The sequence below is a fragment of the Heteronotia binoei genome, chromosome 5, assembly GCF_032191835.1.
Source record: "Heteronotia binoei isolate CCM8104 ecotype False Entrance Well chromosome 5, APGP_CSIRO_Hbin_v1, whole genome shotgun sequence".
Lineage (NCBI taxonomy): Eukaryota > Metazoa > Chordata > Lepidosauria > Squamata > Gekkonidae > Heteronotia > Heteronotia binoei.
The window spans coordinates 32,894,001-32,920,001 of NC_083227.1; the positions used below are offsets into that span (position 1 = coordinate 32,894,001).

Genomic DNA, 26,001 nt, shown 5'->3' on the forward strand with positions numbered 1-26,001 from the left:
ACCTAGCCTGCAGAATCCAGCTTAGTTTATAGCCTACTGCAACAGATACATTTATAGCACAGATGCTCATCTCTAAACTCCTCTCCTGTTATTTCTCTAGATATCACATGAGGAAGTTCCTCAATCACCCACTTTCAAACCACATGTCTTCATTTGGAACACTTCCTTCTTTTTCTCTCATAACTTCTTGTCCAGAGGCCACAGCGACTGCTGGCACAAACCCAATTGATCAAAAACACTTTCCAAAGCAACCAACACTTTTGCTTTACAGAAAGTGTTATATGTCCTTCACACATAATGGTGTTAAAGTTTCATTTACTTCATTTATACCTTTCCTTTCTCCCCAGTAGGGACCAAAATGCATCATTTTCCTTACCTTCATTTTATCCTCACAACAACCCTGTGAGGTAGGTTGGCTGAGAGTGTACGACTGGCTCAAACTCACCCAACAAGTTTTCATGGGGATACTGGGGAAGAGACTTGCCTCACCTGGACAAAATTCCTTTTGGGGGAGGAGTGAGCATTGTGTGTGACTGGAAATCATGGTTGACTTCAGGTGACCCCTAGGGGGGCTTGGACATTCAGAGAGATGGCTTGCTATTGCCTGCCTCTGCGTCCCAGCCCTGGTATTCCTTGGAGGTCTCCCATCCAAGTACTAGCCAGGGTCGGCCCTTGTTAAGTAGTGAGTTCAATTCAGTGGAGTTCAACTCCGAACATGGTTTATTGCTACTACATACTAAGACAACATGGCGGGGCCGAGACCCCGCTTATATTCATGCAATAGAACCTCCCCCCCCTCAATTCCCATACCAAATCACAACAGTCAAGTTTAGCTCCAAGACTGCTCATTGGTTGCTGTTCCGAGTTCAAATCTATCAGAGTCTACAGTGTTTCCGGCAGTTGCCTGGATGCCTGTGAAGCTACCGCAGTAAATTCAGTACATAACAGCCCTGCTTAGCTACCAAGATCTGATGAGATTGGGCTCACCTTGGGCTATCCATTCCTTTAACAACAGCCCCTTTCATATTACCATTCTAAACCAGCATACCGGGTATTCAATATGAATCTCCAAATGCATTTCAGAATCCACAGTAAATCCTGGCTTCTCAGATACCTGATGTGAAATTATGAGAGCATTTGTTTGGTTGAAGTAGGGAACAAGCATGGCTTTTTTTCTGGAGGAACGTGACAGAACATCAAAAAAGGTTTAAAAGTTTCATGAGGGGCATTCATGTGTTTCTCCTTCATTTTCCTCTTGAGAGTTCTGGCGCCTCTTTTTCCAGCCTGGGTCCAAGACTGCAAAATTGCCTCAGTTTCTGTATTTGGTCTCTCTCTCTCGGCTTGGCTTCGCGAACGAAGATTTAAGAAGGGTGCAATAGTCCACGTTTGCTGCAGGCTCGCTGGTGGCTGACAAGACCAATGTGGGACAGGCAGGTCCGGCCACAGCGGCTGCAGGGAAAAGTCTGATTTAGGGTTGGTCCTGTAGCAGTGCAATTCTTAACCAGCTTTATTTCCCCTCTCCATATACCGACAAAAATATGCTATTTCCATACCTTTAACAGGGTAGTAAAGACAGCACACTCCCTAAGAAGAACTGCAGTCTCAGCAGCATAGAGATCCTTCCCATCCTTGGAAGTCAGTTGTAGGGCTGCCACCTGGCTGAGGCTCCTCCCCCTCCTGGTCCCCTGGGGAAGGAAGGCAAGAACCAGAGCTTCCTTTGCCCAGTTCCCTAGATCACACGGGAGAGATACAAAGAAAGCACCATTAAGATCAACAAGTGCTAGTGTCTTAAGCATGTTTTATTTTAAGTTTTTTAAAAAAATCTTTAATTGTGTTAGTGTCCTTTATAAGTTTATATCTCTGCTATCTGGCATTACATTTTATGACACACATGGCCCAGCCAGACAAGGTCTCATTTATGTCAGATCTGGCCCTCATGACAAATGAGTTTGACACCCTTGGCCTAGAGCATCCCTGACAAGTATTCATCCAGCCACTGCTTAAAGATTGCCAGTGAGGGGGAGCTCACCACCTCCCTAGGGAGCTGATTCCACTGTTGAGCAACTCTTACTGTGAAAAGGTTTTTCCTAATATCCAGCTGGCACCCATCTGCCCTTAATTTAAAGCCGTTCTTGTGAGTCCTTTCCTCTGCTGCCAACAGGAACAGCTCCCTGCCCTCCTCTAAGTGACCGATTCTCCCAAGGTCTCTTCAACGGAATTTAATCCTGGAAAAGTATTCTGTGGACAGCATTGTTCTTATCCTGTATGGCTAAAAACACTCCGACCTGGATGGCCCAGGCTAGCCCAATCTTGTCAGATCTCGGAAGCTAAAAAGGGGTCATCTTAGTAGGAGCCCATCAAGGAAGTCCAGGATCATAATGCAGAGGCAAGTGAGCCACCTCTGAATGCCTCTTGCCTTGAAAACATGATGGGGTCATCGTAAGTGAGCTGTGACTTGGCCACACTTTCAACAACCACCACGGCTAGGAATGCCAAGTGTGTGTTTTTTTTTTTTAACAAAGTCCCAAGTAGGCTTGTTTTTCTCCATTCAACGTGAGGAAGTACAGCTGAGAGTAAAGCATTAGATTATTGACTTTTTGAATCTGCTTGCATTTCCACTTTCTGGCACTTCGACTTCCTTTTCTCAATGTCCTAACCACAAAGGCTGCCCACCCCTTGCCCTTCCCCTTCTCATGCCATTCTATGAAAAGGCATCCTTGGCAGAAGGTCCTGAAAGATGGGGAATGAAGATGGAGATGGGACAGGATGCCTCCAAAGAATGAGAATAGCGACAAGAACACCTCCAAAGGAGGTCCGAGGTATTGAATGTTATGGTCATCCTTCCTCTCTTAATTTCTAGCCTGAAAGTTTTACTTCACAGTCTAGGAGAAAAAAGCTGCTTTTCCAACCATCATTTCATTTAGGTTTTGTTTTTGCTGTAGGGTTTTCAGGGCAAGGGCTGTTCAGAGGTAGTTTGCCATTGCCTGCCTCTGGGTCATGACCCTGGATATTTGTGGTGGTCTCCCATCCAAATACTAACCTGGCTGACCCTGCTTGGTAGCTGAGATCTGAAGATGAGGCTAGCAGTAGACATCAGTAATTCACTCCGTTTTTACACCTTCCTTTATTATATATGCTACTTAACTTAATTACTTAAGGTCCCTCCCCCTCAGGGCCATAGCATTCTTGAACAGATCCTTAATCTGTTGGGGAGAGGGGTAAAGGTAAAGGTAGTCCCCTGTGCAAGCACCAGTCATTTTCGACTCTGGGGTGACGTTGCTTTCACAACGTTTTCACGGTAGACTTTTTACGGGGTGGTTTGCCATTGCCTTCCCCAATCATCTACCCTTTCCGACCAGCAAGCTGGGTACTCATTTTATCGACCTCGGAAGGATGGAAGGCTGAGTCAACCTGGAGCCAGCTACCTGAACCAGCTTCCACTGGGATCAAACTTAGGTTGTGAGCAGAGGGCTCCAACTGCAGTACTGCAGCTTTACCACTCTGCGCCACGGGGCTCTATTTTGGGGAGAGAGTTGCGTGGTATTAAATACTTTGATTCCACCCCCCCCCCCCCCTCTTTACAGTATATTAAGGTTGCCAGCTGTGGGTTGGAAAATATCTGGAGATTTGGGGTTTGGAGCTTGGGGAGGGCAGGGTTTGGGTAGGAAATGGTCATTGGGATGGTACTATGCCACAGAGTCCACTCTCCAAAGCAGCCATTTTCTCCAGAGGAACTGATCTCTAGTCTGGAGAACAGCTGCAAAAGCAAGAGATTTCCAAGCCCTTCCTGGAGATTGGCAATGATACCCAGCAATATTCTGTGGCAGACTAGAGATTCAAAATTGGGTCTCTTTGTGAGTATGTGTTAAGTGCCATCAATTCACTTCTAGTGACCATATGAATTAACCTCCAAAAAATCTTGACTTGAACAGTCTTGCTCAGGTCTTGCAAACCGAGGTCTCGCTTAGGTCTTGCAAACCGAGGTCTTGCTTAGGTCTTGCAAACTGAGGGCTATGGCTTCCTGCATCGAGTCAATCTATCTCATGTTGGGTCCTCGTCTTAGCCTGCTGCTTTTCCTAGCATTGTTATCCTTTCTAGTGAGCCCAGGGCTGGCCCTAGACTGTCTTGCACCCCAGGCAAGGCTAGCTTCTGCCCCCCCTCCACTGATAACATCATGAGTCATATGGGGGAACGCCCAATTTGTCACCCCCAGAAGGCCGACGCCCTAGGCAATTGCCTAGTTTGCCTAGTGGCAAAGCCAGCCCTGAGTGAGCCTCGTCTTCTCATAATGTGACTCCCCTCTTCTATGCCTGCCACAAATGGACGGACACATCCTTTTACTATTATAGATTCAACAGGAAACTGTCCTGTCCCCATGTGGGTGGGTGTTAAATGCCACTGTATCTGAAGGCGTGTGCCTGCACACAAAAGCTGATACTCGGAATGAAACTTCGTTGGTCTTAAAGGTGCCACCGCACTCAAACTTTGTTCTGCTGCTTCAGACCAACATGGCCACCCCCCTGATTCTGAATCTATCTTCCTCTTCTGGGGAGAGTTCAAGCTCGATTTGCTCTAGTCCACAGTATCTATAAAACTCTCCTCCAAACCACACTTCCAATGAATCAGTTTTCTTCCTGTCAGCTTTGCCAACTGGGTCCTGAAACAGAGGCTTAATGGGATTTCATTTACCAAGTGATTCAGGGGTGGAATTCTAGCAGGAGCGCCTTTGCATATTAGGCCACACACCCCTGATGTAGCCAGTCCTCTAAGAGCTTACAAGGCCCTTTTTTGTAAGCTCTTGGAGGATTGGCTACATCAGGGGTGTGTGGCCTAATATGCAGAGGAGCTCCTGCTAGAATGCCACCCCTGGATGAGATTTACCTCCTTGCAGTAAAAAGCTCCATGCATTAACCTATTAAAGGGACAAGACTTTATTCTCCAGGCCAACGGGCAACCCTAGCTGTAAGTTGTAGCTTTGCAACCTCTGCTTCTTTCATAGATACACAGAGGAATATGTAGTCAGCAAGCAGATAGAGAGAGTAATGGTCTCAAGACAACATCATAAGTCCAAGAAACCTCAGACATTTGTCATGGTAGCCCAGTGTGCTCCTTAAAATGTCTAAAGATGTTTCCATATTGTCCTCCTAACCCCCCCCCCCCCGAGACTTTTCCTCTTGCAGGTTTTTTTGGTACCATTATTGCACATTTGTGTGTGTATGTGTACTGCACCCAAGCTCTTCTGTCTGGCTGCAGTCTTGGGTAAAATCGACATCCATTCTCCAGATTTTCCCCTAGAGTTGCCAGTCTGCAGGCAGTAGATAAAGCCTTGAATTCAATAATGCAGTTGCAGTTGGAGTCTCACAGATCAACAGATCTCTTAGCACAGAGACATTTTGAATCTGGTGACAAAGGGTAACCCCTAATGGAAAACTGTTGATCTCTGAGGCTCCAATTGCAACAGTCTATACAACGATTGTAAAAGCTGGAGAGCGTCTAGCTATAAATTTGAAGGAAATACTGTGTATTCCGTTATTGAATTCAAGGCTTTACCTAGTGTACTGCAGCCTGAAGAAGGCAAATGAAATGGATAGTTACCTAGGCAATCCAGTGTTGCTGCTATTGCTGTAACATCAACCCTTGTCATTTTGCCAATTTTGTTAAAATCTGGCATTTAGTGTGTAGTGCTTTTTTGTCAATAATATTGATAATAAATTGTTCCAAAATATTGAGTAGCAAGCTAAGACTTGTATCAACAGTTGATACTTTTATACAGTTTTTTCCTTTTGTTACAACTCTCTTTCCTTTTCTATATAACTCAGTTTCCTTTTCTATATAACCCTCTCTTTCTGTATAGCCTGCAGGCAGTGGCCGGAGAACTCCTGGGATTACAACTAATCTCCAGGTAATAGAGATCAGTTCACCTGGAGAAAATGGATGCTTTGGAAGGTGGACTCCAATGGCACTATACCCCATGGAAGCCCCTCCACTCCCCAAACTCTGCCCTCTTCAGGCTCCACCCCCAAAATCTCCAGGTATTTCCCAATCCAGAGTTGGCAACCCTATTTTCACCACAAATTTTAATTCCACAGGCCCTACTCTGAAAGTCTGCAGAATAATGTTGGTGGTTCTTCTGGCAGTGAGCGTTGCTCTGAAGTTGTATCTCCTTTTCATTCTCCTTCAGCCAGGTACTTTTCTTGCCGGCTTTAACTCATTCAATACCTGCACATCCCTACTTGTGCTACATCCAGATGGGTAGCTGTGTTAGTCTGTTTGTAGCAGTAGAAAAGAGCAAGAGCCCAGTAGCACCTTAAAGACTAAAAAAAATTGTGGCAGGGTAGGAGCTTTCATGAGTTACTGCTCATTTCTTCAGATGTATCTAAAGAAGTGAGCAGTGACACACGAAAGCTCATACCCTGCCTGCTGTAAATTTTGTTAGATTTAAGTTGCTACTAGACTCTTGCTCTTTTCCTCTGGTGCTATCGATAGTCATCCCACTGTTGCCTCTGGTAAAAGAGTTTCACAGGTTTTCGCCATTTTAAAAGAAACCTGCAAAACCTGTTTGACCAAGAATGGGGCGGGGGGGGGGTGGAATATGCATACAGGGCTTCTTTTCCTGGGGGAACACAGCAGAGTGTAGTTTCAGAACCTCTACATGGAAACAAAATTATTTTTTTAATGTTTAGAAGTTCATGAGAGGCACCTGTGTGTTTCTTCTTCATTTTCCTCTCGAATGTTCCAGCACCTCTTCTTCCAGAAAAAAAAAAAGCCCTGTACACAGAAGGAAGTGATGAAGCACCTCTAACCCCCACCCACTAAAGTTGTCTGACTGCATGTTTGGATGGCATAGTGCCATTTGAAATCCTTCTTTTTGTATCTGTTGTGTATGTGTACTAGTTGGTCTGGGCGGGGAATCTACCACCCGGGAAGTTCTCAACCCGCCGGCCCACATTGGGTCAGCGGGGTGAACCTTCCCCTGCATCGCTGGCATGATGACATCACCCAGAAGTGATGTCATCAAAATGGCGGCGCCCATGTGGGGCCGCTCTAAGCATTTCTAGGAAAACTCTATGGTTTCCCCCGGATGGTCTAGCCATTTGGGAGGTAAAACTGTGGTGGGGCTTTTGTCAACGGGTACAATAGGTACCATAGGTACAACAGGGGTACAAAAGGTACCCCTGGAAAAGGAACCTGGAATTAACATCAAGCCATCTTGTATATACTGAGACTGTAGCACCATTATACTGTTTTTAGATTAATGATTTTAATGCTAATTTATATATTGTATAATTTATATAGTTCTGTCTATTGCTTGTATTACTTTGTTTTATTGTTATACCATGATACTTTATATCATGCCTTGTAAGCCGCCCTGAGCCTGCTTCGGCGGGGAGGGCGGGGTATAAATAAAAGCTTATTATTATTATTAAAAGGTACCATAGAGTTTTAACCTCCCAAATAGCTAGAGCATCCGGTAAAACAATAGAGTTTCCCCAGAAATGCCTATGAGTGGCCTTGCACGGGCGGCAGCATTTTGATGATGTCACTTCTGCGTGACGTCATTTCATCGTGCGCACATTGTGCACGCAAATGTCCCCCAACGGTGGATGAAGAGGACTTGGCAATCCTAATGTGGACTAATGTGTATGTTATTGGTAGTGTTCCTGCCTGGCTCATTGGAGCCTTGAGGCCTGAGCTTGGGGACTCAGGAACAATGGGAAGTAGGATCCAAGTCCCTTCTGCCCTGCTCCAATCACGAGCCCCCTGCTGGTTTGAATGATCCAATGGCGTCCTAGCAAGGGAACCTTGAAGTGTATATAGTTGGCCCCCACTGGCCCAGTTCTCCAGTCTTTGAGTTCAGCCATTACCGTGCTGTACTTAATAAAAGAGCTATGATCACTACATCAGCGTCTTCTCCTTGCATTGAACCCACTATATTATAATATCACAGTCGACAACTGGCATTTTTCAGTGGGCAGGGCAGATTTGGCCCCGGTGTTGCTGATTGTTATAGCACACATTCCCAGATATACCTGAAATACAATTTCTAGTGCTGCAAGGAAATATTACCATTAGAACTGCTATTCAGTGTGGCAGTGCCAAGCCCTGCATCATGAGCCTTGATTGGGAAATTCCTGGAGATTTTGTGGGTGAAGCCCAGAGAGGACACCATTTGAGGAGAGAAGGGAACTCAGTGGGGTACAATGCCACAGAATCCATCCTCCAAAGCAGCCATATTCTCCAGGGGAAGTGAGCTCTGTCATCTGGGGATAAGCTGTAATTCTGGGAGTTCTCCAAGCCCCACCTGGAGGTGGCAAGCCCAGCCTCAGGATTTGGGAAGTGAGGCAAATCCTAAACGAGTGTAAAAGTTGTGTCAGAATGAAACAGTGGTGTTTTTCTAATGGAAGATATTTACAAGTTTTTCAGGCAAACTCTTCAGAAATTGACTCCACTTCTGCAGTCTCATTTCGTTCCTGTGAACTGGCCCATCGCAATTTAACAGGTAATCCTGGCATTCTCTTAGAGCAGGGGTTCCCACAACATAGTGCCCAATGACAACTTTCCAAGTGCCCACCAAATGTTTTTAGAAACTGGGGAGGGCCTGGTTCATCAGTGGTACAGCAGTTCCTCAGTGGAACAGGCTTCCTCGGTTGGTGGTGGACTCTCCTTCCTTGGAGGTTTTTAAACAGAGGCTATATGGCCATCTGACAGCAAGGAAGATCCTATGAATTTAGGGGGAGGTATTTGTGAGTTTCCTGCATTGCGCAGGGAGTTGGACTAGATGACCCTGAAGGTCCCTTCTAACTCTATGATTCTGTGGTGGGGCTTTTGCCAACAGGGCTTTTGATTGGCTGTGCATGTCGTAATTCAGAAGCTGGGACCAAGTGCGCAGATCCAGCCCACGCACTGGTGATAAGAGAAAGATTTACACCAAAAGAAAAACACACACATGCACACAAGGAGGCGCCTGGAAAAAGTTATCTAGTGTTGCGCAAATCAGTCAGAAGCTTCTTCATAACTCAAAAACTCTTTATTATCTTCTTGGTACATTCTTAGTTCCTACAAAAAGCCCTACAAAAGACCAAAAGACCCAAAAAGCCCCAAAAGACCCTCCCAATACCGAGGGCTGCCTTTTATATCTTTCATGACTTAATAACATGCCACCTGTACCAGCCAATTAATTACCCTGTGTATTCTGCCCAGAGACAGTAGCTCACACATGCGTACAATAAAAACAACAGCAAGTTTCTTTGAGACATAAATCAAACTAGGCTGCAAAACATCCCATCCAAGTTCTTATCTCTTTCTGTTCCTCAAGCCTGCATTCCAACACACTTCTATGTACTTAAACTGAATGAATCCCCACATCTCCTCTGTTTTTATTTATTTTGTCAACTATTAAGGCTAAAGGAAAACATTAACTACATAATCTAAATACATTGATTAATGCAGGAATACATTGAATATAAAACAAGCTATTAATAATATGAATATCATAATCACTGCCATTACAAAATTTCCCAACTACTCCCAATTTTGAAACCAGGATCATATTTAACCATGGCTTCCTCTATAACCCTTGATTCACTTAAAAAAACACAACAAAATTGATTTAAGAAAGATATAAAACCTCATTCTATAAAAATAAAAAATCTAAACCAAGACAATTCTAAAAAATAGTATTCATTACAAAATTCATTTCAATTAGCAAAGCAGCAATAGCTATTTTTAAAGCATTAGTAAATAATTCTATATCTTTAGAAATGGTTAACAATATCAAATCATTACTAACAAAAATCATAGTAAGAATAAAAACTTATAATATCCAATAATACTATCTGTAACTTATTCAGTGCTTGCTTATACATATATGTGTGTGAGGATTATATGATACCATAATATCAGAATGCTTAACAGTATACATGTCATAAGGACTAAGAGCAATTAGAGTACATTTGCTTCTCTAATAAGAAAACAAAACCTTATAAGCACTATGTTTACAAACAAAATACACCATCTTTTAAAACCATAACTATAATTTTCAGTTGTTTCCACGTTTGTCTTTCATTTCAGAATTACATTTCCATCTCCAACTGTTACTCTTAACATTGAGATTATAAAAACAATCCAAATTCTCTATGCCATGGTTTGACACATCGAGCAGGGATCCATAGAACACCCTGCCACGTTGGGGGAATCCATAGAGGTGCTTTCTTTAATGCTACTGCAATATATTCTCTTCCTCAGGTGATCAGGGGGACAGGACCTTTCCATTCAGGATAAGGAAACTTCTGATAGGTGACAAGTGGTCTAGGCAGTTGTTCTTCTGACCTAAAATAAAGCTCAACAGGAATATGAGACCCTGTTATGGGAAATAAACAAAAATTTAATGCATAAAGCACTCTAGCCATGACTGTGAGAATAGCTGCTGTTGGAATCTCTTTCCCCTCCGTCTGGCAATACAATAGCAATATAAAGATCAAATGAGCTCTCTCCACAATAGCTTGACCTGTTGAATTGAAAGGAATAGCATGAGTTAATTTTATGCCCCACAATTGACAAAAATCTGCAAATGCTGTAGAAACATAGCCAGGTGCATTGTCCATTTTTAAACATCCTGGCCTCCATAACTGCAAAAGCTCAAATACAATGTTGAATGACATGACATGATGTTTCTTCTTTCATGGGCATAGTCCAGATAAAACCCAAAGATGTGTTTAAGGTGAGATGTAACTTGTTGAGAGGAGCTAATGTTGACACATGAATCACATCCAATTGCCAAACCTGGTTGGCCTGAGCTTCTCGAAAATTCACTGCATCATAAGAAAAGCTAATAGAAGTCTTACAATAAGAAAAACACACAGATACAATGTCTCTTGCCTGTAACATCTGTATGGAAAACATTCTATGCAAAGTCTTTGCAGACGGATGGAATGCAGCATGTGACTGAATAGGATTGTCAAATAAGGAAAAAACATTATTCTGAAGAGATGCATCTGCACGTGCATTTCCTTTCACCAACATCCCTGGTAGGCCAGAGCAGAAACGAATGTGACAAAACTGAAAGCTCTTCTCTCCTGTAATAAAAACTGCAACTGACAAAACATTTCATACAACTCTTTGTCAATAGATGGAACCAAATAAAACAAAAGTAAATGCATCATTAATCTGAACACATATTAAGTATCTACTACAAGAATAAAATCATTATTTTCAAACAACTGAAATGCTAAAATTACAGCAGCCAATTTTGACCACTGGGCTAATGACTGTAAATTAGTAAATTTCACTTCCCACACCCTGGAGATCCATCTGTAAAAAGAGTTAACACATCTTGCAAAGGGTGTGGAGAAAAAATAAGCTATTAGTTTTAAGGCATTTGGAAAAACAACAACAAACATTTATCTTTGGGGGGGTGTTACAAAGGATTGTTCCCAGAAAACCCTCAAAAGCTATTTGGAACTTTGAAGTAGTCTGCAACAACCTGTGAAAAGGGAAAATAAACAAGATTAATATCTTTTTCTGTTAACTGGATTGGATTACTTCTGGATTTAAAAACAAGTCAGAGATTGCTATAATCTTTGAGTACAAATTCTTTTTAAAAGTATGTGGTAGATGAATCCATTCCACGACAGCAATTTCTTCAAAGGTAGACTTCAATCTTTTCTGCAGGAGATGAATGTCCAGCAAGTGCTAAAAATAAAGGTGACAGTTCCATGGTTGTAAACGCTAGGAAGGCCTAGCCCAATTAATGTTTCCCAGTGTACTTTGTAATTGTATAAATGTCAATGTCTTTTGGAAGCTGTAATTGTGGAAAAACTGGAATTAATGAAGCTGTGGAAAATTTGTGCCTTAAATACACATAAGGACTTTGACGTTGAATCTTTTCTGGTGCAATCATAAGGCCATATTCTTGAAACACTTGTTACTAAAAAAATCCACATGATGACTTAATGTCCACTTCCAGCCAGCAGAATGTCATCCATATTTCCAGTGTATAGGCAGGGCATGTAATGACACTGCTGGATTTAATGATCCTTGAGCAGCTTGAATTGCAGCCGCCAAGAGGCAGGATCCCACATTTTGGCACACTTTGAGCATAGATTGAATATCAGTGGTGGGATTGCTGTAGATAGGTGTCAAAGCTGCCTTGCAATCCTCATTAGCATTTTCAAAAGACAATTGCTTTCCAGCCCCAGCACTGTCAATCTGCCTCTGCACTGCCCTCATAAGTCCATTAACAGATTCAGCATAGGGTTCTGTGGCACCTTGGCGTGTGTTAGCAAAACTAGCCAAGGAATTCTCATCAGCCTCTGGGATTTTTTTATAGGCCTTAGTAACAAGTGAGGACAATTGAGAGAGTGCTCCATCCTTCAGCACTGCCTGCTGTACAGCTGTGGTACAAGGTACTGATTCCTGCAGCTCATTCAGAGTCTGGAATGTATCAAATCTGCCACAAACAGCTAGCTCTCCTCCCCCACTTGAGCCTTCTGGGAAAACAACTTCAGTTTGGCCTTGATGTTCTGTATCTGGGCCTCCTCGGATATTTGCATCCCCCTCCTCCAGCACTGCAGCTTGGAGATTTGTAGTTAATTGTGCTGGCCTCTGCATCTTTGGAACAAGAGCAATGCTGTTGAGTAGTTGCTTATTTGAATCTGAGCCATCTGGTGATTTAGGGGGTAGATGAATCTCATCATGGCCAGAAGATGTAACACAAAACCCTGAAGGCAATGGTAGCAGAATCTGAGGTAAGACGCCAGAAAGCATTGCTTCAGCCTCTGTCTGCTGATTAAATAGAATGTTGGTGGGCTTAAGCCCTTCTAAACAAGCTTTCACTTTGCCCCAGGTGCATAGAACTTTGGCTGTGATCTTTGGATGATCCTGAAAAGCATATCCTATTTTATGCAAGTCTTGTATTGTTAAAGTTCTACTCTCAGGAACCCACAAACAAATATCTGTAATAGCTTTCACCAAATCAAAAACATCACACTTTTTGACAACAAGCCCTTCTTTGGAAAGAAGACAGTGTAAATATTTTCTGAGGCTGGCTGGGCCAGCTGATAAGGAACAACCCATTTTTTTCAGGGTCTGTGTGCTCTTTACTTGACAAATCACTCTCACTGTCGGGATCCTTGTCCGGATGAATGAAATGTCTTTGAAGCCCTTCCTCGGGCGGAGTGGAGTGATTTTCAAGCAATAAATCAGCCTGAGCAGCACATAACGTAGACCCCATCTTCACTACAGTGTGTGTGGTCTAACTTGACAAGCCAACTCACCCCGGAACCTTGAGCAGGTAAATTCGACGTCGTAGCCCTCGCCGGGCGCAGGGTGTGAGTGATGATCAATAAATCAGGTTATCTTGTCATGCTATCTCTTCTGAGCCTCGCTGAGGGGCACCAAATGTCGTAATTCAGAAGCTGGGACCAAGTGCGCAGATCCAGCCCACGCACTGGTGATAAGAGAAAGATTTACACCAAAAGAAAAACACACACATGCACACAAGGAGGCGCCTGGAAAAAGTTATCTAGTGTTGCGCAAATCAGTCAGAAGCTTCTTCATAACTCAAAAACTCTTTATTATCTTCTTGGTACATTCTTAGTTCCTACAAAAAGCCCTACAAAAGACAAAAGACCAAAAGCCCCAAAAAGCCCCAAAAGACCCTCCCAATACCGAGGGCTGCCTTTTATATCTTTCATGACTTAATAACATGCCACCTGTACCAGCCAATTAATTACCCTGTGTATTCTGCCCAGAGACAGTAGCTCACACATGCGTACAATAAAAACAACAGCAAGTTTCTTTGAGACATAAATCAAACTAGGCTGCAAAACATCCCGTCCAAGTTCTTATCTCTTTCTGTTCCTCAAGCCTGCATTCCAACACACTTCTATGTACTTAAACTGAATGAATCCCCACATGTGCAGATGTTTTAAAAGTTACTTCAGCACAAGGATCTTCACTGAATATAAACTACGTATATACAAGAAAATGTTTTAAAAGTTCATTAAACCATGCTTCCGCTTGAAGTATTAAACAGTTACTATTAGACTTATGCATGACCTCACTCCCTGACATTTTGTGGCTGGCTCCACCTCCTGTGGCAGCCCTTTTGTATTTGTGCTCACTACCCTAGGTCAGAATTCCAAAGGTGCCCTGCACGCTCAAAAGAGTTGGGGACCCCTGTCTTAGACTCAGATGGATGAGTTTCTACTTTGAGCATGGATTCAGTCCAGGCTTTAGACCCAGGATTCTGGATTGCTAGAAGCCCTGGCCCCGGGTTAATGGGGGAGGGGGCTAACAGGATATACTAAAGTGCATGAGCCTTCCTCCCAACACAGCGCTAACAGCAGTAGTGGCCAAGGATGAATTTAGGTAGTCTTGTCTACTTAGGGTTGCCAACTCCAGTTCATGAAATATCTGGGGACTTTGGGGGTGGAGCCAGGAGACATTGGGGTAGAGCCAGGATCAAGGATGTGACAAGCATAATTGAACTCCAAAGGGAGTTCTGGCCATCACATTTCAAGGGACTGCGCACCTTTTAAATGCCTTCCTTCCATAGGAAATAATGAAGGATAGGGGCACCTTCTTTGGGGGCTCATAGAATTGGAACCCCTGGTCCAATCTTTTTGAAACTTAAGAAGTATATTAGGGAGAGTCACTGGATGCTATACTGAAAATCTGGTGCATCTACCTCAAAAAACAGGGCCCCCAGAGCCCCAGATACCTGCTGATCAATTCTCCATTATTTTCTATGGGAATAAGCCTCCATAGGGAATCATCAGATCTTCTTCGTGGTCTCTGTGCAGTCCCACACATGGGTCTTGCCGCAGGCAACGGATCCGTACCTCAGAGCTCCAATAGCTCGCCTATAGCGTCTTTTGGCGCGCTTTCCTCCCGCCCTGGGGAGCAGGCAGCGACTGCGCATGCCTGGAGCGGGGGGAGAGCGCCCATTCCACTCAGTTTCTTCCCTACCGCCGCCCGGACATCACCTACCTCGCTGCGTTTCCTCCTTAGCTCGCTTTTTTCTTCATCCTTATCTCTATCTGGTATCGTATTCTCTCGCCCTTTTATTCCTTACTATTTTCGTCCCTTAAAAATATATATATAAAAAAATCCGTTTTCTGCGCTTCCTTTCCCCTTTTCTTTCCCTCCCTCCCCTCCCTTGTCCGGAGCGCATGGAAGGGAAGGTTACCTTCAAAAAGTGCAGGCGCTGTGGGGCTAAAATCCCCACCACTGACGGCCACAGCCATTGCCTTTTCTGCCTTGGAGAAGCCCACCGGGTCGACTCCTGTGCACATTGTGCGAACTTCGGAAAGCAGGCCCGTAAAAATCGCGCAGCAAGGCTCCAGAGCTTTCTGCTTGAATTGTCTTTGCGGGCGATGCCCACATCTTCCTCGCCGCCTCCCCCACCTAGAGCGGGAGATTCGGCCACTTCGGACGTGCCTCTCTCGCAAAAGCAGACGCACAAGTCCGTAAAGAAAGTTTCGAAGCACGCCGGGACCGGCCATAAGTCTTCAAAAAAGTCGCGTCATTCCGGCTCCGAGGAATTGGCGCCGAAAGCACCACGTCATTCGAAAGCGACGGATTCGACTCCGAGGAAGTCTTCCGAGTTGCACTCGACCGAGTCGCACCCGACCTCGCACTCGCATCGGGCTTCGACTTCGGCTCCTGACCCTATGGATGCCTCAACTTCGACTGCTCAACTCCGGCTCCCGTCGGAACTCTCGGCTCCGTCAGATGTAATCACTGACATGCCGCAGCTCACTCATCAGTCTTCTATGGCCGTAGAAGTGATTCCTATTCAGTCTCATTCACCGTCGGTCCACAGCGTGGTTCCATCGGACTTCTTGGAACCCGACCCATCCGATCCTACTCAACACTACGCAAAGTCTTCACTTCGAGTCGGATCTTTCCAGGACGTCGCACTTTCTCCCCTCTATAGGGATTCAGCGACCCAAAGCTCTACTCATCGACTTCGTTTGCACTCTCCAGAGACCCAACACATACCGCGTCGGATTCGATCACGTTCCCCGACACCTATGCCTCCTCGGTTTCGCTCTCGCTCCCCGCGGGGACACCGCGATTCCGGCTCCTCCGCCTACTATGACCGGTATGACCCGTATGCTCGTCCGCGCTATGACTACTCTTCGCAGTCACGATCACCTTCGCCAAGGGTTAGGTCTCGTCATCGCCGATCTCGCTCTCCTTCCTACGAGAGAACTCACCGCTCCAGATATCTAGACCTCGGTCGTGATGTCGTTGCCCCTCGGATCCGCTATGACGACTCTCCACGAACCCGACTATATGATCCTCATCGAACCCGAGCATACGGTCGGTTCCGTGACCTTCCTCCAATCCGACACTCTCCTCGAACCCGTGACGTCGATCAACTCCGAGACCTTTCCGAGCTTCGAGAATCCGATCACCTCCCTCGACAGTCGGCTCTGTCTCCAGTTCATGATCGCCCTCGGGACCTCAACAAGCCCGTTACTATTCCCTCCGGAGCCCCCACGGCTCCCATCCGGATTTCTCCGACTCGACCAGCCCAGGACACTCACGCTCCCAAGCTTCGGGCTTCGGCTTCGGAGTCGATCGCTCCATACCACTCACCCAATGCTGACGACTCCCAGTCTGATCGGGAATCCTCCCTTTCATCGGACTCGGAGGACCACCCTGCCTCTGTCGCTTCGGAGTCTGCACCACAGCTGCGCCTTTCACCATCAGATGCTTCCAAAGCATATCTAAATCTTATCACCACTATGGCCGACGCTCTCCAAATTGCCTTGCCGTCTGACTCTCCTAAAGTTTCAGACATTGTACATGACTTAGTACAGGCTGACTTCCCACCAGGGTCACTCCTTCCGATGCTACCCGTACATCTCGAGGGGTTGCGAGAGGCGTGGGACAAGCCGGCCTCTGTCCCGCCTACCTCCAAACGATTCGACTCGCTCTACAGGGTTCATGCCCCGGATGCTAAATTCTTGGCGACTCACCCAGCGCCCAACTCCATTATAGTTCACTCTGCAACTAAGGCCAAGCCCTCACGGCACCCTACACCACCAGATCGCGAAGGGAGAAAACTGGACACCCTGGCACGGAAGTTATTCACTCTGGCCTCTACCAATTCTAAGCTCAACAACTACTTGGCTTATTTTTCTGCCTATGTCTTCAATCTAGCCAATCAATTCACACCCTTGATCCCTTCTCTCCCTGAAACCTCTCAGAGAACGGCCTCCAATTTGGTCTCAGAATTGTCCAGAGTCTCCAAACAGCAGATAAACACCGTACAACATGCTGTTTCCTGCTCTTCTAGAGTCTTCGCCTCCTCCGTCGCCTTGCGCCGTCATGCCTGGCTGCGTTCTACTAACCTGCAGCCTGACATCAAGCAGAAGATAGAGGACCTACCCTTCGACGGCCTAGGCCTCTTCCATGCGTCCACGGACGAAGTGCTAACCTCTGTCGACGATGGCCGCAAACGCGCCAAACGTCTGGGAGTGTCCCAACCAAACTCCCAGCAGTTCAATCGAGCAAAAACTTGGAGACCATCATTTCCAAAACGACAACGGTCACCAAAACAAAGTGACTACTGGAGGCGGAAGGGTCCACAACAAAAACCTCATTTCCAACAGAGACCTAAGCCCCAGCAAACTAAGAAGGCCTCCCTCCAGACCAAGCAGTCTCTTTGACTCTTTCACAAACCCACTTGCTCTCCAAACTCCACCGTCCTACAGCACACGTCTCCTTCCGTTCCTTCCCAATTGGAACTCGATCACAACCGACTCCTGGGTGCTGACCATCGTGCGCCTAGGTTACGCAATCGAGTTCATTTCTCCACCTCGCCACCACTACTTCATTTCTACCCCCCTGTCTTCACTCCTCCATCAGGAAATTCTGGACTTGCTCCAGAAAAATGCCATAGAACCCGTTCCTCCTCAACATCGAGGGACAGGCTTCTACTCGAGATACTTTCTGGTCCCCAAGAGGGATGGAGGCAAGCGTCCCATTCTAGATCTGCGAAACCTCAACCGACACATCGAATACAGGAAGTTCAGAATGATTTCCCTGCAGTCCATCTTGCCCCTGATTCCCAGGAATTCCTGGATGGCTTCCCTAGATCTCCAGGACGCTTACTTCCATGTGACCATTCGACCTCAACATCGGAGGTATCTGCGATTCGCCATGGGCCAGGACCACTTCCAATATGTGTCCCTACCATTCGGCCTCTCCACTGCACCCCGCGTTTTCACCAAGTGCATGGCAGTGGTGGCAGCTGCTCTTCGCATCCGGAACATCCCAGTCTTCCCATATATCGATGACTGGCTTTTCATAGCTCCGACTCAACATCGACTGCAGAGCAACCTCAACACAGCTCTCACCCTTCTGAAATCCCTGGGCCTTCGTGTGAATGCGTCAAAATCTCATCTCACACCCACCCAGGACCTCAAGTTCATAGGGGCCCTTCTCTGCACTTCTCTCCATCGTGCCTTCCTCCCCGAAGATCGGGCACTAACTATCATTGCCTTAGCCAAGTCAGTTCAACGACAGCCTCGTCAGTCTGCATTCACAATCCAACGCCTGCTGGGCCTCATGGCCGCCACAACGTCTGTCCTTTACTTTGCCAGGCTACGGATGCGGCAACTTCAGCTCTGGTTTGTACGAGCCTACCATCCTCAGGCGCAACCGCAGAGCGTTTTACTCACTGTTCCACAGAGAGCACTTCTATCTCTCACTTGGTGGACTATACCCGACAATCTGCTCGCAGGCATGCCGTTTCTACCGACTCCTCCGATGACTGTCGTGACAACAGACGCCTCCAAGTGGGGATGGGGAGCCCACTTAGAGGACAAGACCGTCAGGGGGCTTTGGACTCCCTCCGAGAGGGCCATGCACATAAACTGCCTAGAACTGATTGCTGTACACAGGGCCCTCCAATCGTTTCTCCCTCTGATCAGGGACCGACACGTTCAGATTTCCACGGACAATATGGCAACAGTTTACTACATAAACAAACAGGGAGGCACCAGATCCCTCCGCCTGTGCCGTATAGCCGTACTGCTCTGGGAATGGTTTGTCAAGCACAACATCTACATGACTGCCATTCACCTCCCCGGTGTGGAGAATATTCTGGCCGACTCCCTCAGCAGGATTCGCATAGACGACCACGAATGGTCCATCAATCCGACCTACCTTCGGCATATCTTCCGATGCTTCGGAATGCCCAAGGTGGACGCTTTTGCTTCCAGGGAGAATGCCAAATGTCCTCATTTTTATTCCAGGAGGGGCAACGACGCCTTCCTTCACAGCTGGGCGGGTCCCCTTCACTACTTCTTTCCACCAACCCCCCTTCTGACACGGGTGTTGGTAAAGATAGCACGAGATGGCACGGACTGCATCCTCATTGCTCCATGGTGGCCTCGGCAACCGTGGTTCACGAGGCTTCTCCAAATGTCCCGCCACACTTACCGCCGTCTTCCTCCTGTGGGCGACCTTTTATCCCAGGCCAGTGGTCAGGTTCTACATCACAACCCTCGGGTTCTGGCCTTGGCAGCCTGGAGAATACATCCGCCTGCCTCTCCACAGAGGTAGCCAACATCATCCTCAACGCAAGGAAGCCTTCCACTAGACTTTCGTACCAACGCAAATGGAAGCGCTTCTGCTCATTCGCGACATCTAACCATCTGCAGCCAGAATCAGCACCCCTTAACCTGATCCTTGATTATCTACTTTCTCTACAGAAATCAGGACTCTGCTATTCCTCTTTAAAAGTTCACTTATCTGCGGTTTCTGCGTTCCATAACCCTGTTGATGGCAAAACTGTGTTCTCCCATCCCTTGTCCAAGTCCTTTCTTAAGGGCATGTTGCACCTCAATCCACCTGTTAAGCCCTTCGTCCCGACCTGGAGTTTGTCACTAGTTCTTTCCTGCTTGATGAAAGTTCCCTTTGAACCTATGGCTACCATAGACCTTAACCTTCTTTCCTGGAAGACAGCATTGCTGGTAGCCCTTACCTCAGACAAACGGGCAAGTGACTTATGCGCCTTCCGCCACGATCCTCCCTACACTATTTTCCACAAGGACAAAGTTGTTCTGCGACCGGACCCTGCGTTCCTTCCTAAGGTTGTCTCCCAGTTCCACTTATCGACTTCAACTTCTCTACCAACGTTTTTCTCCAACCCATCCGACCAGGGACAACGAGCCCTGCATTCTCTGGACGTTAGAAGGGCTTTATCTTTCTACCTTGATCGTACACAACCTTTCCGTAAGGACCCTAATCTGTTTGTGGCCTACGGAAATCCTCACAGAGGACACAAAATCTCTACCCAGAGACTATCTAAATGGGTAGTTAGTGCCATCAGGTTGTGTTACGAACTGGCTAAACAGCCTCTGCCCAAAGGTCTTAAGGCCCACTCTACTAGAGCGGTCTCGACATCTTCGGCTTTCCTGCAAGGCGTCTCCCTAGAGGACATTTGTGCGGCTGCATCGTGGTCCTCACCATCCACGTTCGTCTCCCGTTATGCCTTAGACGTTCGTGCGAGACGTGACGCCTCCTTCGGTCAAGCGGTCCTCAGATCCATCTTCCACTGAAGCCAGGGGTGAGTGCATCCGCTTCCATCTCTATGTTGCATAATATGATGTGATTGGGTTACGTGACTAACTTTTTTCTTTTACCAGCACCCTCCTCCAGGACATTTAGCTGGCTAGTCACCCATGTGTGGGACTGCACAGAGACCACGAAGAAGATAAACAGGTTGCTTACCTGTAACTGATGATCTTCGAGTGGTCATCTGTGCAGTCACACACGCCCACCCAGCCTTCCCCGCTGCTGGCCTCTTGTAATCGTTGCCTAACTTGGTATAGTGTCAGTGCCAACGGCGGCTGGAAGAAACTGAGTGGAATGGGCGCTCTCCCCCCGCTCCAGGCATGCGCAGTCGCTGCCTGCTCCCCAGGGCGGGAGGAAAGCGCGCCAAAAGACGCTATAGGCGAGCTATTGGAGCTCCAAGGTACGGATCCGTTGCCTGCGGCAAGACCCATGTGTGTGACTGCACAGATGACCACTCGAAGATCATCAGTTACAGGTAAGCAACCTGTTTTTCCCATTAGACATTTCCCTCCCCCCTCCCCGCTTTCTGATTACCCTGAAGTGGGGGGAGGGCCTCCAAATCAGGGGATCCCCTGCCCCCACCTGGGGATTGGCAACCCTATGTCTACTGTAGGGCTGCCAAGCCCCAAGTCCCCAGTCCCCAGGAGGTTCCCAACCCGCCAGCCCACATTGGTTTGCCTGGATGCTTTAGCCATTTGGGAGGGGACCTCTTTTTGGCGGTTTCCGTTTGCGCCGCAAAAGCGCCGGGACTTTCCGGCTCTTCCGGCTGCTCCGCGGCGTTTAGTGCGAAATCCGCGCAGATCCTGCGCGGTGAAGAGGGGCGTCGCGCCGGCTGAAGGTGAGTGCGAAAACGCTCTATGGTTTTTCCGGATGCTTTAGCCATTTGGGAGGGGAAATTCTATGGTACTCTCCTGAGTGCTTTGGAGAAAAGGCGGGATAGTAATGTAAGAAACTGTGGAGTTCTACTAGGGGTTTCAAACTACTTATGAGACTCGGGTAAAAGTGTACTTTTCCTCCACTCTCCCCCCACCCCAATTCAATTCCTCTGAGAGAGAAAAGGCACTCTGTACATGCTCAGCAGCAACAATCTTCCTTACTCCCATTTTTTGGAAAAAAAAACTCCAAAAGCTAGCTCTCTTCAGAAAGGTCACCTCGAGAATAGACTACTGTAATGCCCTCTACATGGGCTTGCCCTTGACTCTGACTCGACTACAGCTAGTGCAGAATGCTGCAGCATGGTTGTTAATGGGACTCTCAAGATGGGAGCACATTCAACCAGTGCTGAAAGAGCTGCACTGGCTGCCTATTGCGTTCCGAGTCCATTTCAAAGTGCTGGTATTGACTTTTAAAGCCCTATATGGCCGAGGACCTGTCTATCTAAGGGACCGCCTTTCCCCATATGTTCCCCAGAGAGCACTGCATTCAGGTACTAGGCTTCCCAATCGCCAGGTCCCAGCAGGGGATCCCCCTTTTTGACAGGCTTCTCCCCGCCCCCAGCCAGCTGACCTGTGGGGGAAGCCCCGCCTCCACAGTCATCCTGTAGTTTTAGAGCTCCTGCAGGTTTAGAAACCTGCAAACTGTTTTTAAAATGTGTGCCTTTAAGACTGAGCAGGAAGCATGAAACAGGAAGGGCTTCATAGGAAAGGATCAGTAACAGTTTCCTCAGAGAACGGCCCTTCCCTTTCTTTTGCTTTCGTTTTCAGAGCAAGGAAAGTTCTGCAGGAACAAGACCCAGTAAGTATTTGTGTGTGTGAGAGAGGGAGGGGGCAGGGGATTCCTTGGTTTGGAGGCCCTCCCCACACTTTAGAAAGCGTGGTGGGGGAGGGAAATATCTACTGGGCACTCTATTATTCCCTATGGAGAACGATTCCCATAGGGAATAATGGGGAATTGATCCGTCGGTATTGGGGGCTCTGGGGGGCTATTTTTTGAGGTAGAGGCACCAAATTTTTCATATAGCATCTAATGCCTCTCCCCAAAATACCCCCCACGTTTCAAAATGATAGGACCAGGGGGTCCAATTCTATGAGCCCCAAAATATGGTGCCCCTATCCTTCATTATTTCCTATGGAAGAAAGGCATTTGAAAAGGTGTGCTGCCCCTTTAAATGTGATGGCCAGAACTCCCTTGGAGTTCAATTATGCTTGTCACACCCTTGTTCCTGGCTCCACCCCCAATGTCTCCTGGCTCCACCCCCAAAGTCCCCAGATATTTCTTGAATTGGACTTGGCAACCCTATTAGGAACTTAAAATCTATTGTCCATCCCCAGACCAAGGGAGGCCAGACTGGGCGTTACACGGGCCAGGGCCTTCTCAGTGGCAGCACCAATGCTGTGGAATGCACTCCCTGAGGCCATAAGAGCTCTGCGGGATCTCTCCTAATTCCACAGAGCTTGTAAAACTGGACTTTTAAAACAGGCCTATAACAACTAGGGGAGAAGGCTGCTGCTACTGGGCAACTCCACCAGAAGGACCACCAACAGATAAATTGTATACTCTGTATATTACCAATACTTTGTTTTAAATTGTTTTAAGTTATAATTGACTATCTTATTGTTTTATATTTGAAATTGAGATGTTGTTTTTTATATGATTGTTAGCCGCCCTGAGTCCGTTTAGAATGGGCGGGATATAAATGGAAAGTAAATAAATAAATGAAAAATAAAAGTAAAGAAGCTCTGCGTGTACACAGTGACATTTTGTCAGCAGGGGTTTTTTTTCGCCTTTCTACCCTTCCTGCACAAGTTTAGATGCATCATTTCTTAGGCACCAGAATCTCCGAAAGTGTCATCCATTAATTGTTCAGAGCCACATGAACATGTGTGTCATCCAAGACTGGTCTTTGCTTCTGGTGAACATCTCTTCTCTCCTTTGTTTTTGCAGAAGACCTGACTTTGGATCCAGAGACAGCACATTACCAGCTGGTTTTGACAACAGATGGCAAAAATGTTTGGCGTGGAAACAGTACAGTAGATACGCTATCCCCAAACGAAAAGAGATTTGACCATGTCCTCAGTATCCTGACCCATCAGGGATTCACCTCAGGGAAACATTGCTGGAAGGTGGATACCAGGAATGGGAGATACTGGGCTATGGGGGTTGCCAGAGAGTCTGTGAGAAGAAAGGGAAGGTTCAACATTAGTCCTGAGGAAGGGTTCTGGGCGATTCAGCAGTGGGATGGTGAATACCAGGCTCTCACTTCCCCAACACTGGTTCTCTCTCTGAGAAATTTCCCCAGAATTATCTGGGTGTATTTGGACTATAAAGAAGAGAAGGTGGTGTTTTTCAATGCTGTGACTAAAGACCCCATTTTCACTTTTCCAAAGGCTTCGTTTTCTGGAGAAAGAGTTTCCCCCTGGTTTGCAGTGTGGGCCTCGGGTTTCTACCTTACTCTGCTGCCCTGAGATACCAAGAGCTAGGCCTACAGACTAAAGGGCTCTGGTATTTGTGGCTCTCAAAAGACATTTCTGCCACTGGACTCAAACTTCATTCTGTTGCTTCAGACCAACATATTTAACTGAATCTATCCTCCCATTTTGTTTACTCGGTTTCCCTCCTCCTTCCATTAACTCTCCTCAGCTTTCAGTTTGGCCTTTCTGTTTCTACCTTAAAGAGGTAGCTCTTTGGGAATAAAACAGTTATCCAAACAAACAGATTGCTGAGAGCTACACCTGGTTCTCAGGCAATAGTCCACACATCCCCCTCATAGATAGAGTTACCAGCTTTGGGTTAGGAAATACTGGATTTTTTTTGGGGGGGGGGAGGACGGATGGGGTTTGGGGAGGGGAGGAACTTCAGTCCTCCTTCCAAAGTGGCCATTTTCTCCAGGTGAACTGATCCTTGTCACCTGGAGATCAGTAATCTCAGGAGAGCTCCAGCCACCCTACATCATGTCACCCAGACCCAAGCCAGACTTCACCCAGAAAGCAAATCACCCAACTTTCCCAGTCTCATGGCTAGTCACATAAACATAGGAAGCTGCCTTCTACTGAGTAAGGTCATTGACATACGAAAGCCGGTATGGTCTACTCTGACAGGCAGCAGCTGTCCAGGGTCTCAGGCAGAAGCCTCTCACATCACCTGCCACCTGATCTTTTTAACTAAAGATGCTGGGAGTGACCTGCATACAAAACAAATGCTCCAACCCTGAACCATGGCCCTTGCCTCTTTGGGTCCTGGGTATTTTGTTGCCCTTAGACACTTTTCCTTGGTGGCCCTGTCAACTAGAAGCCACATACCAGAGCCCTGGTAGCAGCCTGTCTCTTCCAATGCTCAACCCCACTTTATAAACTTCTTAACTGTCTGTTGTCTTCTTTCCCCCACTCAGCGATAGCTTGGCTAACATTATTTTTTTTTAAAAAAATGCTAGCTTGGCTGTCACTTGACAACACTTTCCATCATCACCATCTTAGCCATGAGAGAGGCAGGTTCATCCAGAAAGCTTTTTTTTTAAAGCTTTCAAAATACCACAAATAAGACAGAACCGGGATCTCAGCTTCTTTGTTTTGAATTTTTTAACATGGATTTGTCATGGTTTGAGCACCGCACATGAAAGATTCTGCTTGGAAGTATGGTTTATGTGGAACACCTCATGATATACCTGGAACACATTGTGGAACTGTAAGAGAAGTCTATCTTGTGTGTGTCACAACACTCACAGTCCTTGTGATATATTAAAAGTTTGGGGCTTTTTAGCCATACGACTGGTGCTTGCACGGGGGCCTACCTTTACCTTTATTTAGTCATTATGGATGTGCATCTGTTCTTTCTGGTGATAACTATTTCTGCAGCCAATCAATAAGGAACAGTGGGGACGGGTGCCAATCCAAGATTTAATGCACAAATCCTTTTTGCCACTGGTGGGTCAGAACAATAGATCTATATAAACTAAAGGCTCTTTTCTTCAATCTGTGACAGACAAAATTTATATGAAACTCAACCTAGGAGCCTTGAAATTCACCTCTAGCTTCAGAATGATGATAGGAGCTGCTATGCCAAAATGAACAGAACTGGAGCATTTTGGCTCAGGTAATTTCCAGAGGACCCTCCACCCCATTTGCACTGGAAACTACATAAGAAGAGAAGATTGGATATTATACCCTATCCTTCGCTGGAAGTCTCAGAGCAGCTTACATAAGAATATAAGAGAAGCCATATTGGATCAGGCCAATTGCCCATCCAGTCCAACACTCTGTATCACACAGTGGCCAAAATTTTTTTATATATATACACACACACACACACACACACACACACACACACACACTGTGGCTAATAGCCACTTACAATCTCCTTTGCCTTCCACTCCCCACAACAGACACCCTGTAAGGTGGAGTTGAGAGAGCTCTTTCAAGAACTGCTTTTGAGAGAACAGCTCTTTTGACCATTGTGACTGCAGGTGCA

The 26,001-nt window shown here is 46.4% G+C and overlaps 1 protein-coding gene across 1 annotated transcript; it reads left to right on the plus strand.

The window, feature by feature from the left end:
* Positions 1-2,695: 2,695 nt before the first annotated feature.
* On the plus strand, positions 2,696-25,301 carry LOC132572243 (E3 ubiquitin-protein ligase TRIM38-like). The gene is made up of 4 exons (XM_060239109.1): positions 2,696-2,819; positions 6,090-6,185; positions 8,417-8,500; positions 23,482-25,301. Exons 1-4 carry the CDS (start codon positions 2,738-2,740, stop codon positions 24,000-24,002), a joined length of 783 nt encoding a protein of 260 aa, XP_060095092.1. The 5' UTR covers positions 2,696-2,737; the 3' UTR covers positions 24,003-25,301.
* Positions 25,302-26,001: the final 700 nt, after the last annotated feature.

Excerpts from the sequence above, each read along its gene's own strand:
- LOC132572243 (XM_060239109.1), top strand. The coding sequence starts at position 2,738 with ATGGGGAATGAAGATGGAGATGGGACAGGATGCCTCCAAAGAATGAGA. Across the intron at positions 6,186-8,416 it reads TTTCATTCTCCTTCAGCCAG|TTTTTCAGGCAAACTCTTCA; the intron begins GTACTTTTCTTG and ends GATATTTACAAG. Across the intron at positions 8,501-23,481 it reads GGCCCATCGCAATTTAACAG|AAGACCTGACTTTGGATCCA; the intron begins GTAATCCTGGCA and ends TTGTTTTTGCAG.